The sequence below is a fragment of the Camarhynchus parvulus genome, chromosome 2 (genome assembly GCF_901933205.1).
Source record: "Camarhynchus parvulus chromosome 2, STF_HiC, whole genome shotgun sequence".
NCBI classification, from domain to species: Eukaryota; Metazoa; Chordata; class Aves; order Passeriformes; family Thraupidae; genus Camarhynchus; species Camarhynchus parvulus.
Genome location: NC_044572.1, coordinates 132,642,538 through 132,654,892, shown reverse-complemented (window position 1 = coordinate 132,654,892; position 12,355 = coordinate 132,642,538). Strand labels below are relative to the sequence as shown.

At 35.0% G+C, this 12,355-nt stretch overlaps 1 protein-coding gene across 3 annotated transcripts in view; it reads right to left on the bottom strand.

Moving 5' to 3' along the window:
- The window catches only part of ZFPM2 (zinc finger protein, FOG family member 2), a 308,632-nt gene that overhangs the window by 233,011 nt on the left and 63,266 nt on the right, over positions 1–12,355 (bottom strand). For all 3 annotated transcript variants that reach the window (XM_030968457.1, XM_030968466.1, XM_030968475.1), the window contains one exon: positions 2,434–2,535. In XM_030968457.1, coding sequence (XP_030824317.1) covers positions 2,434–2,535 — 102 coding nt within the window. The remainder of the gene's footprint in view (positions 1–2,433; positions 2,536–12,355) is intronic.

The following is a 12,355-nucleotide window of genomic DNA, read 5'->3' as shown; positions in this document are numbered from 1 at the left end:
AGAAATTCTTTGAACCTACAGCACATTTAACTTTAGACTGTTTTTTCAAAAAAAATTCTAATTGAAAAGACTTAAGAATGCACGTGGATAATGCAAATTTTCAAACAAAATAAAACTCTAATTAATGCCAGAAGTTTAATTTTTCAGTTCCTGACAAGTACTGGCTCTGAAAGTCACACTATGTTCCCTTAGTGCTAAAAAAAGACATAAAATATTAAAATAACAAAACAGCTCTACTATTTATATAAATTCCTGAGTTGTCACAGTTCACATTATCAGTTGACAGCAACTTGTATCATGCAGAACACAGTTGTTGGATTCTGAGAGGCTCCACCTCTCAGAGATGGAACTTTCCTTACCAGAGAAGCTGAGGAGACCAGAGGCAGCTCAGATAACAAAGAATTCATCATCATCTGCCCTTTGAGGTTGTGCCTCTACTGACAGTTGGTAAATTTTCTGAATCAAAGTTTTTGATGGCTCGGTTTGTGCTGCACTAAAATAAATTCCTAAATAAGCAAAATATTTCATGCTTTGTTTTTTTGTTTTTTTTCCAAAACACTTGAAGATGTTATCGTTGTACTGCATGGTTGAAGATGATCCTCCACTGATTGCTTCTTTTTCCATGTCAATAGTAACCAGCTTCATTTAATGCGTGACATAGAGTATGGTATGTGGTATATATCCATTACTTTTTCATATGTATTATACCCTTGTAAAGAATCAATATTTAAATAAAATATAGATGCTGATACATCTATATCAAGTGGTCATCAGTTTTCAGAAGTCAAAAGAAATTTTTCTACATTCAGCTTTGATTTCTGTCTTATCTCATGTCAAAACTATCAATAAATATTACAAGAAGTACACTCATCCTGCAGTTTAACTGAATTTTTTCCCAATAAAATGAAAAGATCTCCTTTTGCTCCACAGTGTCAGAAAAGATCTCAGAAACTTCTGAATAAGTCAGCAAATACAAAAAACAGTAAAAGGCCACAAAATGCACATTCAAATATGCTGAAATACACAAAAACATGCAAAAAAAAATTACAAATTTCAGATAGACTTAATTTATAATGAAATTAAAAATAAGCCATATGGTAAATACTGACAGCCTTTAAATCTGCTATGCAGCTAGAAAAGGCCATTCTGCTACATCCACATGTATATTTTGCATTATTTTACATGTACAGTAGAGTGATACTAAACCTTGTTTTCATATAACACCATTAGTGCTTTATATAGAATATCAAGTTCTTTGTGTATTATCATGAAAAATATTTTAAATTATATCATAATAATTAGATATACTATGTCTTCATTTTTGTTTGCATTGTATTTTCCAGCTACTGGTTTCAGAAAATTGCCATTAGTTTTGTTCTTGTCTTCATGAAGAGCATACAGTAATTTGCAAAATCAAGCAAGGATGAAAATGTGATTGAAATATAGGAATTTTTCTAATGAAATATTATTATTGCATTATAAATTATTGATAGAATGGTTCTGGAACTCTCTTCTGATGTGCTCATCCTTTTGAGAGAAAATTTCCATAAGAGATACAGCTATTGCTAGAGCGTGTTTGGCTTCAGATCCACATTTTGCAACAGTTTTATTAAATTATGGTCAATATAATGGATTTTTAAGGCCTATTCCCAAGTCCATGCCCATGAAAACACTGCATTCAACTGCAGAATTGCCTAATTGAGAAATACAATTTACCCCTTTGCCTTAGGTACTTTTACAGTACAAGAGAGGTTTTACATATTTATATTGAACAGATACTTGAAAGTATTGCCACATTACCATTACATCTTAGCAATGTTATGCTTGCACCATCTTCACTTACATAGCAGAAAATGTTACCTTGAATTACTGTTTTAATGTGAAGTTCTAACGCTTCATTGAATGCACTCTGAGTTTCTCTTTCCACTGAAACCAATGACCAGGTGTGCTAAATGATTTCTATCAGGCTCAAACAGGTAAAAAAAGCTCCTTGAAATGTTAGTAGACATCATATCTATTTGTTAAGCTAAACATGTTGCTAAATGTTGGCACAAATCTTGAGAAGAGACCTTCTGACCTCAGAAAACAGAGCAGAAGCGCTTTTCCCTTAATTCAATCACGGAAGAAAGAACTTACTGAGAAATTTTAATACTAAAATTCTAAGCAGCAAGAAAATTTTCCTTTACGTCAAACAAGTACATAAGACATTTTATGTTGAACATTTTACAAAATGGTGTAACAAAAGCCATTTTTTTTAACACAAGTATGTCATCTTAGTACTTACCTGTTGATATCCGGAACCCAAAGGATCATAAAAGAGGCAGTTCGTTAAAAATAAATGCAAAGCACAACAATCTACTAAAATAATGAAATTAACAAATATTGAAGTCTACTTCAAAAAATTTTTCTTGGCTTTCAGTTGTTTCTCCCTACCTGGCCCATCCCAGTCTTCAGTCTCCACAGCAAGCTGCCCTGGTTTCTCTGACCTTGCATCACCATCAGATTCTGCTGCCTCCTGGATGCCTTCTTCACTGCCTGAAAAACCATCAAAAAATACAGTACTGACATATTCCAACAGTGACTTTAAAGCAAAGCTCCTGTAATATCCAAACTGCTTATAGGCCTAAGTGAAAACATATGCATGTCTATAAACAGAGAGAAAATGAAAAAAAATATTAGATATGTAAACACTTGTGAGCTCCCACTAACTCAAAGAAGCCCTGAGTATCCAGTACTTCCAGTTCCACGGAGAGAAAGTCTTGGAAAACAGTGTTTACTCCATATGGTTAAAAAACAGAATCTCAACTTGCACCTAATTCTGTAAAACAAAGCACATAAAGTCACTGAGTCTGTAGGTACAAAGGAGAGAAAGAAATCAGCTCACGAACAGGAACAACTGCTTTCAGCTGTGGATTTTCTATTTTCTTGAATTGACACTTGAATGTTTCTTATGCACTGCAAATAAATGACACTCAGAACAAAAATATGGTTCACTAAATATTTTGCTTTTTCACAAAACTAGTGAAAAGCTAATCCATGGTATTTCAGCATTTAAGGAATTTGCCCTTAAAATCATAATGTACCAGCAGGTTCCTAAAGTACTTTTCTCCCTGTCAAGCTTTATTTAAAGAAATGCTACATTTCTGATGAATTTTTGGATTTTTACCATCCAGAAGTACCTGAAAATGTCTGTCTGCCTTCTGTTACTATTCTTAACCAGGTCATATACAGGACACAGAAAATTATGATAAGGTTAAATGTTTAGAGATGACCATTTAATTTCTATTTGAAGAACTGCTTGTTGAAAGGGAAGTTATTTCAGGTAAAAAAATACACTAGGCAAGCTCCATGCCAAAATACTTTGAAATAAGCACTATGAAAACTACATTGAAGATGAGGGTATTAACACAAAACACTCTGGCCATAGTAACACATTAAGTGACATCTCTAAAGGCTTTTCCAGGTTTGGAATTTACTCATTTGTAGATTTGTTTGGTTGTTTGGGTTTTTTTAACACTAACCTACCCAAGAAACTCATGCATAGGAAGACACTAAGAACTGAAAGAAAAAATCTACTAAATTAACTACTTCAGTCAAATAGGACTGGTTATGATTTAATTTTTTTATCAAACTTGAAGGACACTTTTTAAAAAATGATCTCCCAGAAAAGTGATAGCAGTAGAAAAACAAATGCTGTGTATCTTACAAACTGAAAAATCAGACCCTTTGTTGATTTAACAACAGGAGACCAAGAAGGAGCAAAAAGCACAGCAATTAAGCAGTAACTTGTAATTTTTTCCCCACTCATGATAACAAATGCTTTAATTAGCAACATAGGTAAAGAAATGTGATTACAAGAAACTATGCCAGATCCCCATACGTTATCACTGGAGCTATATTTATACCAGATAAGATTGTGACCCAGAGCTTTCAAGTACATGATTATATACAAACACTATAAAGTATTAACTTCATGTGCACATGTAAAGTCTCATAATAATACATTCTTCCTTGCATTCATAAAACACAGTTTTTCAAATATGAAGTCTAAGAGCCTGATAAACCACTACTCACACAAACACAATACTATAATCACTCCAGAGTTTGATTACAAAACTACAGTTCAGTGAACTTGTGGTACTAAAAACATAGTCCAGAATATTCATACGCACTTGTATTGTGTAAAATAAAACTTGAATACAACACAAATATCGAGTATCATTTTTGTGTTAAATTGACTGTGTAACGGTAGCCAGGCATTTGAAGTTCACATGCTTCAGTTCAATCTGAAGTTATCTTTCAGAAGAAAGTCCTAAATATCCTCATGTGCTGAAAAAGCTATCAAGTTTCTGCTAAGCAGTTTTAGCAATTATTTGTTTTTAAGCAACTGGCCTATTTGAATTAGCATTTGTATAGTTACTTTGTAGTAATCAGACATCTGCTTTCTTTGGGTAGACTGAAGAACCTATTTGACCATTTTACCTTCATTTTTCTATATTCTCTATTTTCTATATTTTCTATAGCAACTTAAAGCAGCTTTTTTGTCTTCAGTGGAGACAAAAAAATTTTTCCTAAGTTCAGACCTGACATGATCAATGCCAGTTTTCTTGAAAATGTTGGAAAGCAATTCACAGCAAGGACAATTCTTGTTTTCTAACTCAAGATGTATAACCAACACAGACAGTTCTTAGAATGTTCCTTGTAGAGAATGCAAATATTTTTCTTCCACTGTATGTAACAGAGCTGTATGTACTAAATCAGGACAATAACAGCAAAATCTAGAAATAGTAATTCTTTTAGACAGAAAAGAAGCACAGATAATTGGACAATTGAACCTCCAAAATACTATGCTCTTCCAGGTTATAATATATGCCAACCTGGCGTTAGCTTGCAAATTTCAGTATTCTTCTAGCCAGTGCAACTAACCAGAACATAAACAAATGAAACTATTAGCATTAAAAGTGGAAAGAGTGAAAAGATTGGGCTGAAAAGCAAAAGGACAGAACAACAGCTAAGGTACAAAAACTATAGTACACAGTAATTAAATATCTGGGAGATGAGGAAAAATCTGAAAATGTATGTTAGTAGACTACGTAAATTTCCATTAACTTGCTTTTTCAGTGTTTCATGAAGTACAGTGTTACATGGTTTTCACAGTCAGGTTTTAATGAATTGATGCATGTCTTGTGCAAATAGAGTAGGTTAAATGTGTAGAATTTACATTAAGGAAAACTTTGCATCTAGAAGTCTTCTCAACTATTTTCATTGATATTTTCTATTATTCCCAACTACTAAATGCATGCATTACACACCTGAAATATCACCACACTGATTTCTCCTGTTCCCCCAAGCTACTCCAATCTGCTAGTGAAACCAAGAAATGGTACATTACTGTCAATTTCCAAGTCCACCAGGGAGTGAAGTCTATCCCAGGCTCAGCTGAGCATCAATGTCAGATTGAAATGTGCAACCAAGACAATCCATTTGGTGCTGGAGACACTGCAACTTTAAAAACCCAAAAGGAGGCTTAGCAGAAGAGCTGATAACAAAGCTTTTTTCTTTCCCCATACTTAAAGCTATTTTAGCAGCTAACATTTGTTTAGCACAAAGGAGTTTATTTCCTTTCAGAATTTATTTTCTTTCCATTGTTTACTCTTTCTGTTCAGTCACTGACTACTTTTCAGTCCCTCAACAAGACTATTTTTTATATTTATTTTCCAACTGATTACATTTTTCTTCAATTTACAGGTATACACATTAAGTGGATCCAGGAAATTAATTATTTATTTCTTCCAAGTCCAATCAAATCCTTTTTGCCTATATATGCAACCCATTTCCTACTAACTTGTTGATTCCTTTCTAATCCCATTATTTTGGGTTTTCTCACACGTTTTCTTTACTTTGCTGCCCAATTATACTTTGTAGTTAAGTTAAAGGATAAATAACTTTTTCCCATCAACATCAAAGAGTGGTGTAAATACTCTAAAATGAGCCAAAACCTGCTCCTGTTTAAGCATGTTCAAGCAGTTTCTTCTTAGCAACCAAGCCTGGTAAGTGAATTTTGTCCTTTAAATGACCATTGCATAAAAAAATGCTTTAATGAGTAAGCACATATAATACCATCAACTATGTTCAGTCATGAGTCAAGTAAATCTACTGGAATTTCCAGTACTTCTCTATACTTGGTATTTAAGTTACACTTTTGGCAGAACTCATCACCTCTAACCTTAGATGCCTGAAAGTTAAGCTAGTCCAGACTACTTATGTAGACACTCCCATAGGCAGGGAAGAAAGAAACCTCCTGAGTGATTTATCCTATTCTAGGATGCCTGAGATATAAGACCCCTCCTGGTGTCTGAGAGAGCTCAAATGACTCATCCTCTTAAACACACAGCTTAGACTAGGAACCTATCTTTAGTCAGCTAAAGTTGGGGGAAACAAATCTCTGACTTACGCTGAAATGCTGAATACACAAAATACTACTTAACTAAGAGGAAAAAAAATCTTATTCAAATAACTTCAATATGTAATGTGGATAGAATTTTCATCTTGACCTTCATCTTGACAGCATTCAAAAACAGTTCAAGTTTTTTTAATGTGGTTTAAATAGCCTAATGTTTATCCAATAGATAATTCACTGTAATTCAAGGTGGTAAAGTTGGTCAGGAGATCTGAAGACTGTAAAAGAGACATATTACCAGAAGGACGAGAGAGAGAACTCCAACTTCTCTGACAACACTGACAAGTAGGAAAAGAGAGACTTGAATATTAACAAGTAATTTCACTTTAATCTTTTTAACAAATTAAAGACTTCCCAATTTGTACTTAATCAGCTTGTACCACAAGTAGTTGTGGTATTTTATAGAAGCACATGGGTTAGCAGTTCTTCTCAATCCTGCTGTTTTAATCCATGTTGTTCCTATCAGTACTAGGCTCTTACAGAAAGTCTCGTACAGTATAACTATTGAACTTTCTTAACTAAGAAGGTTATAGCAGCTGTTAGGCACACTATAATGTATTTTGCAATCAGCTAAATCAACAAAGTATTTTTAACAATGAGCAGTTCAGAACTGACAGATCTACTTTCTTGTTCACAACTGCTTATCACGGCATAGATATCATGTATGTTTACCAGGTGCTTCCTATAGTTAGGATACCTTCACAGGAGCCGCTCACAAAAGATAAGGTCATAAAAGAGATGAAAAACGTGCAAGCTTCATACACTCATGGTTTTATCATCAGACAAAATAGCTTTGGGTGAAGGACTGTACCAGTCACAAAAAGCACACAGCAGCTTCTATTATAGTGAGAGAACAATAAAAGTTTCAAATTCAGTTTGTTTTCCCTTCTTCTGGCAGCATAAATGTAAACTCAAATTGTTAACATCCTCATGCAGCTGTTCAGAGTGAAACATCACTTCTCAATTATAATAAATCAGTACAGGAATAAATTGCTGCAAAGCCTGTAGCACTCTGTATTGCCAAAAGAGAAAAGAGATGCAATGCAAAGACTTGGGGAGTTGCTCACAGTAGACTTTCATCTGGCAAGGACACAGCCTCATGGATGGTGACAGACCCACGTGACTGGCTGTGACGGGGGAGGATGCCTGCTCCTTTCTGCCACAGCCCACAGCAGCAGTAATGCTAGATCCAACCAAACAAGGATTCTGAGACTGCACATACGAACTAGATGCCAGAGCTTCAGAAACTATAGATCAGCAATCAAAAACTCCCCTTTGTTATTTGCTTTATCTCAATGCCTGCAGTACCAGTAACAGAGCCAGTAACAGAGCTTACACACACTGATAATCCTCCTCTTGAATCCTAAGAAACACACTGTAAGCTGAGGATTGTTGCCAGGAACCTCTCTTCAAAAGCCATACTCACTAACTTCGAAATAAACCATATACAACTTAAAATACAAATACTTAACTCATTCAATGTAGCATACTTTTTAGCAGCACATACTATTCTTAAGAATACCAATGACATCTAATAGGCCTTAACTAATCTTCTTGTGGATTATCTCTTTTTTAAAGTATTTTATGCGTATATTTAACTGTAATTGTAGTGGCAATACAGGTTTCTGCAGATATAAATCATTCTGGGTATAAAATAATGCAAAAAAAAAGCTTTTGGAATGGTAATAGAACTGTAGAGAATAAAGATACTAAAATATATGGGAGGGATGTTTCCACACTTTTTCATATTTGCCAAATGATACGAGGACAAGATAAACAACTACAGTGGGCGCAGTGCCATGCAAATGGGTTTACTCTACAAGCCTTGCAAGGACAGAGAGACAGAGAGACAGAGAAGAGATCTGGTGCTATCACTACCAGACAGTTATCAATTAATCTGATATATATCAGAAATAATTTCAGTGAAGCCCATAAAAATCAACTGAGACACCCTACTTGACAAATACAGAAAGTATGAGCAAACTCTGGCCCTCAGATGATTGATTTGGTAATGTACCTGAAAGAAACCAGCACTTGAACAAGTTAATCTACTGCATTTTATTTCAGATTATATTAATCACCTCAATACTTTGCTTCTTTGCAAGCAATTATTGTTTTCTGTCATGCCGATTAACAATCATAATTTCTCCTGGGATAAACCTCATTTGAAATAACTGTATGTTTCCATTTGCACTCTTAGAATTATTTGTCCAGCAAGTCTCAGAAACAATGCATTGTCTCTTTCCCTAATTTTTAGGATCAGTCTGTGAATATTCAAGTGTTGGCAAGTGCCCACATATGTGCTAGCTATTAGCTCTCCAAAATAGTGGTATGAAACTATTTTGGTTCCTATTAAAATCACCACTTTGTTTAATAAAATGACATCTTGACACATTACATTTCAGCACACTGATCGTGTTAAAAAGCAGTGTCAATTATTTCCAACCATTTCAGCTACAGCACTTTTCTCCTGGGATAAGACACTGCTGTGCAGCACATTCATCCAGACTGAGTCTGGCCTTCCTCTTCTCTACATGTTTGATATGTTCTCATTATCGCCACTGTTTGCTTTTGAAGTCCTTTCAAGACAAGGATCACTCATTCAAATGTATTTCCTGCAGAACAGTGAAAGTGTTCTCTAAATTGTATTCCTGAATTTCTTTTTATTAATGGATTTAAAATACATATATATATATATATGTGTACACACACACACACACACACATATATATATATTCTAATTTTTAGGGAGAGACTCTAAAGACCTGAACTACAAATGAGCATCATTCAGATATACTGGCTACTTGAGAGCTTCTATCAATTTTTAAAAAAGGTAAAAAAAAGTCTAACATCTTTTCAATCTTTCCCCATTAAAACTTCAAATACAAGAACTCTATTAGATATATGCAAGTACTAGGCTGAGGTTCAAGCTACATAGCTCTAAGCACGAGGTTAGAAAAGCAGCAGAAGCACATTTTAAAAGATATTTACATGCCACAAATAAAGACTGTTACTAAAAAAAATTCAAAAATTAATTCAATGGAAATCACCAATCCATGAGATTCTAAACCAGCCTGAAGCAGAACACAGAGATTACTTCAGAGAAATTCTAACAAATTTCTAATTCTAAGTTTGAAGGCTCTTCTGCATGTTCATCTTTCAATTTAATTATATAACAATTCTGTTCCATCCCTACTGCCGAAATATTCAATCTCCTGTAAGAATTCTTCATCCAACCACGAACACCTCATTTTGTACTTTGCAGCTGAAATCATTATCACAGACAAATACAGTTTCTATGTGACTTCCAGATATGGCTACATAAACAGCAGCAAAAGGTACCTCTCCCTATACAGTGAAATCTTAATTTACTTTGTTGAAAACAACTGGATGTTTTTATTTGACATAATCAACCTTTCAGATGGTTCAATATCAAAAGCAACCAATTCCCTATCACCACAGGTGTGTTCCTATATACATGTTGTATTACACATGATTTCAAAACCAGTCTTCTGGTTTTCAAAACCAGACTTCTGTGAGTCAAACCCCAAAAAAGACTTAGCAGTTAAAAATTCATGCTTTTTTTTCTCTATCCAGGAATAATATTTGTCTTATCAACATTTATCTAATGATGACATAATTGTGGCACTTGCTTTATTTATTTTTACTGATCCTTTCAGAGTTAAATTACTGCAAATATACCCATATAGTACACAACCTGTGAGTAAGTCTGCTTTTTAGGCCTGGGTTGACAAGAATTTTTTCAGCCATGTCTTAGAACTCTGCAAACATGCAGAATTTTTGTGTCAGGGCCACCAAATAAGACAAGAAAGAGACAAAATGGACCTTCATTATAAACAAAATTAGAAACAGATGTAGAGTACACCTGAACTAAGAACATGTGGTGAAATTCGTCATTTATGCATCCCATGTTTTAAAGAAGATTATCCCTATTAATTTGCAATTCATATTCTGTCAAATTTGACCTCAAATTTAAGTCATTCCAAGTTCAAGTTTTGTGACTTTCTAGAAAGAGGACATTACAGTACTTGTTGTACCCAAATAATCCCTTCATGAATTATATCCCTAGCTGAGATAGAATTCAGAATTTCATTGTTCTTGAGAAAACCAAAATGTGCTGACTGAAAAGGCTGGAGTTGCTTTGATAACCTGCTTAAAGTTGAGTAAGCTGTTTAAGTGTTCCTTGCACTTTTTAATTCTGTACAGTTAAAATAATGTTTCTATTTGGATCTATGTATTTATTTCTTGAAAAATAGATTTTTAGTTTCTTTTTGAGATACAATTTTCTGCTTGATGACCAATTATTCAATGTCCTGATTAGAAGAAGGGTTAGCTTGTTTAACTTAGGTCAAATTTTATCCAAATAAAGTTGATGTTAATACTTACATAGGTCTAAGCAGGACTGAAAATATGGCCTGACAGGTTTAAACATGGGTTAGCAGTAAATAAAAAAATTACAGAATAGAAAACCTTGTACTTTTTGTTTTGGAAGCCCTTACATGCTCTAGTGAATGGTGGGAAAAAAAAAAAAAGATCACTTCAGCCTTTTCAGATATCTCTTTTCCGTTCTAGAAAGAAAACAGCTGGTCCTCTGAGCTCCAGTAGCAGGAAATAATGAGAAACCATAAGAGGTAAAGCACAAGGCAAATGCTGATGTTCAGATGAAAAAGATCCCCTTTCACCCTGCTTGTTCAAAGGCTGTTATCAGAGAAGCCCCTTCCTTTCTTCGTCCATATTCAGCATCTGACAAAAAGTACAGAAGATCAGAATCACAGAATCATCAAGGTTGGAAGGGACCTTTAAGATCATCAGGTCCAGCTGTCCACCCAGCACTGTCACTGTAACCCCTAAACCCCATCACCCAGAGCCAGATCCAGACACCACTTCAACACCTCCAGGGATGGTGACTCCACCATCTCCCTGGGCAATCCATTCTAGTGCCTCACCACTCTAATGCCTAACAGTGAAAAATGGTTTTCTAACATCTAATCTTAATCTGAATCTCCCCTGTCTCAGTTTAAGACCATTTTCTCCCATCCTCTCACTGCAGGCATGGCAGAAGAGACTGAACCCCACCTCACTACAGCCTCCTGTCAGGTACTTGTAGAGAGTGAAGAGATGCCCTGGCCTCATCTTCTAAAGTTGTTTCAGATGAATGTGATACAGATAAATGTAAGAGAACTCTTACTCTGGGGAATATGAGAATCCAACAGTGTCGCAAACATGCAGCCAAGTTAGTAAGATGTAACTATTGCATTCTTGGAAGGAGTAGTGCTCTGAGTTCTTATGCATATTCTAGTTATCCTAGGAGATAAAAATAGATACATGCACTCTCCTGTCTCGGATTAACAAAAAGAATGAATGTATCCTTCATTTAGTCAGAAAGTCTTCATAAATAAAATGCAACGAATTAAAATAATCTAAAAAATTTAAAGGAATGTGAGCTGCAGCAGAGCAGAAGTATTGCCAGGGAAAGATAATGTCAGGCACAGGGAGGGGGGGTGTCTGGTGCCAAGGAAAGCCGAGGGCTGTGCAATCACCTCTATCAGTGCTCTATCAGTGTCTACACTCCAGCCAAATCCAGAGAAAACAAGGAGTCAAAGATTCAGGTCAATAAGCTTATAGGCGATTTGCACAAACTGCTCCTGCAGCAAGGTAAAAAACAAAGTCATATTGGCTTTTCTTTTCTATTCCTTCTCTTTGAACTCCTTGGTCCAAACACACCCTCGAAACGTCAGTGTTATATGCAAGAATTTAAAGAGCTGAGCTTCTTAATCCCGTTAAGAAATAAGAACAAAGTTGCCTGTAAAGATCTCCTTATTGAGCTCAAAGTGATTATGGTATAGCTGCCTCCTGCTGATCCTATAGCAAAAG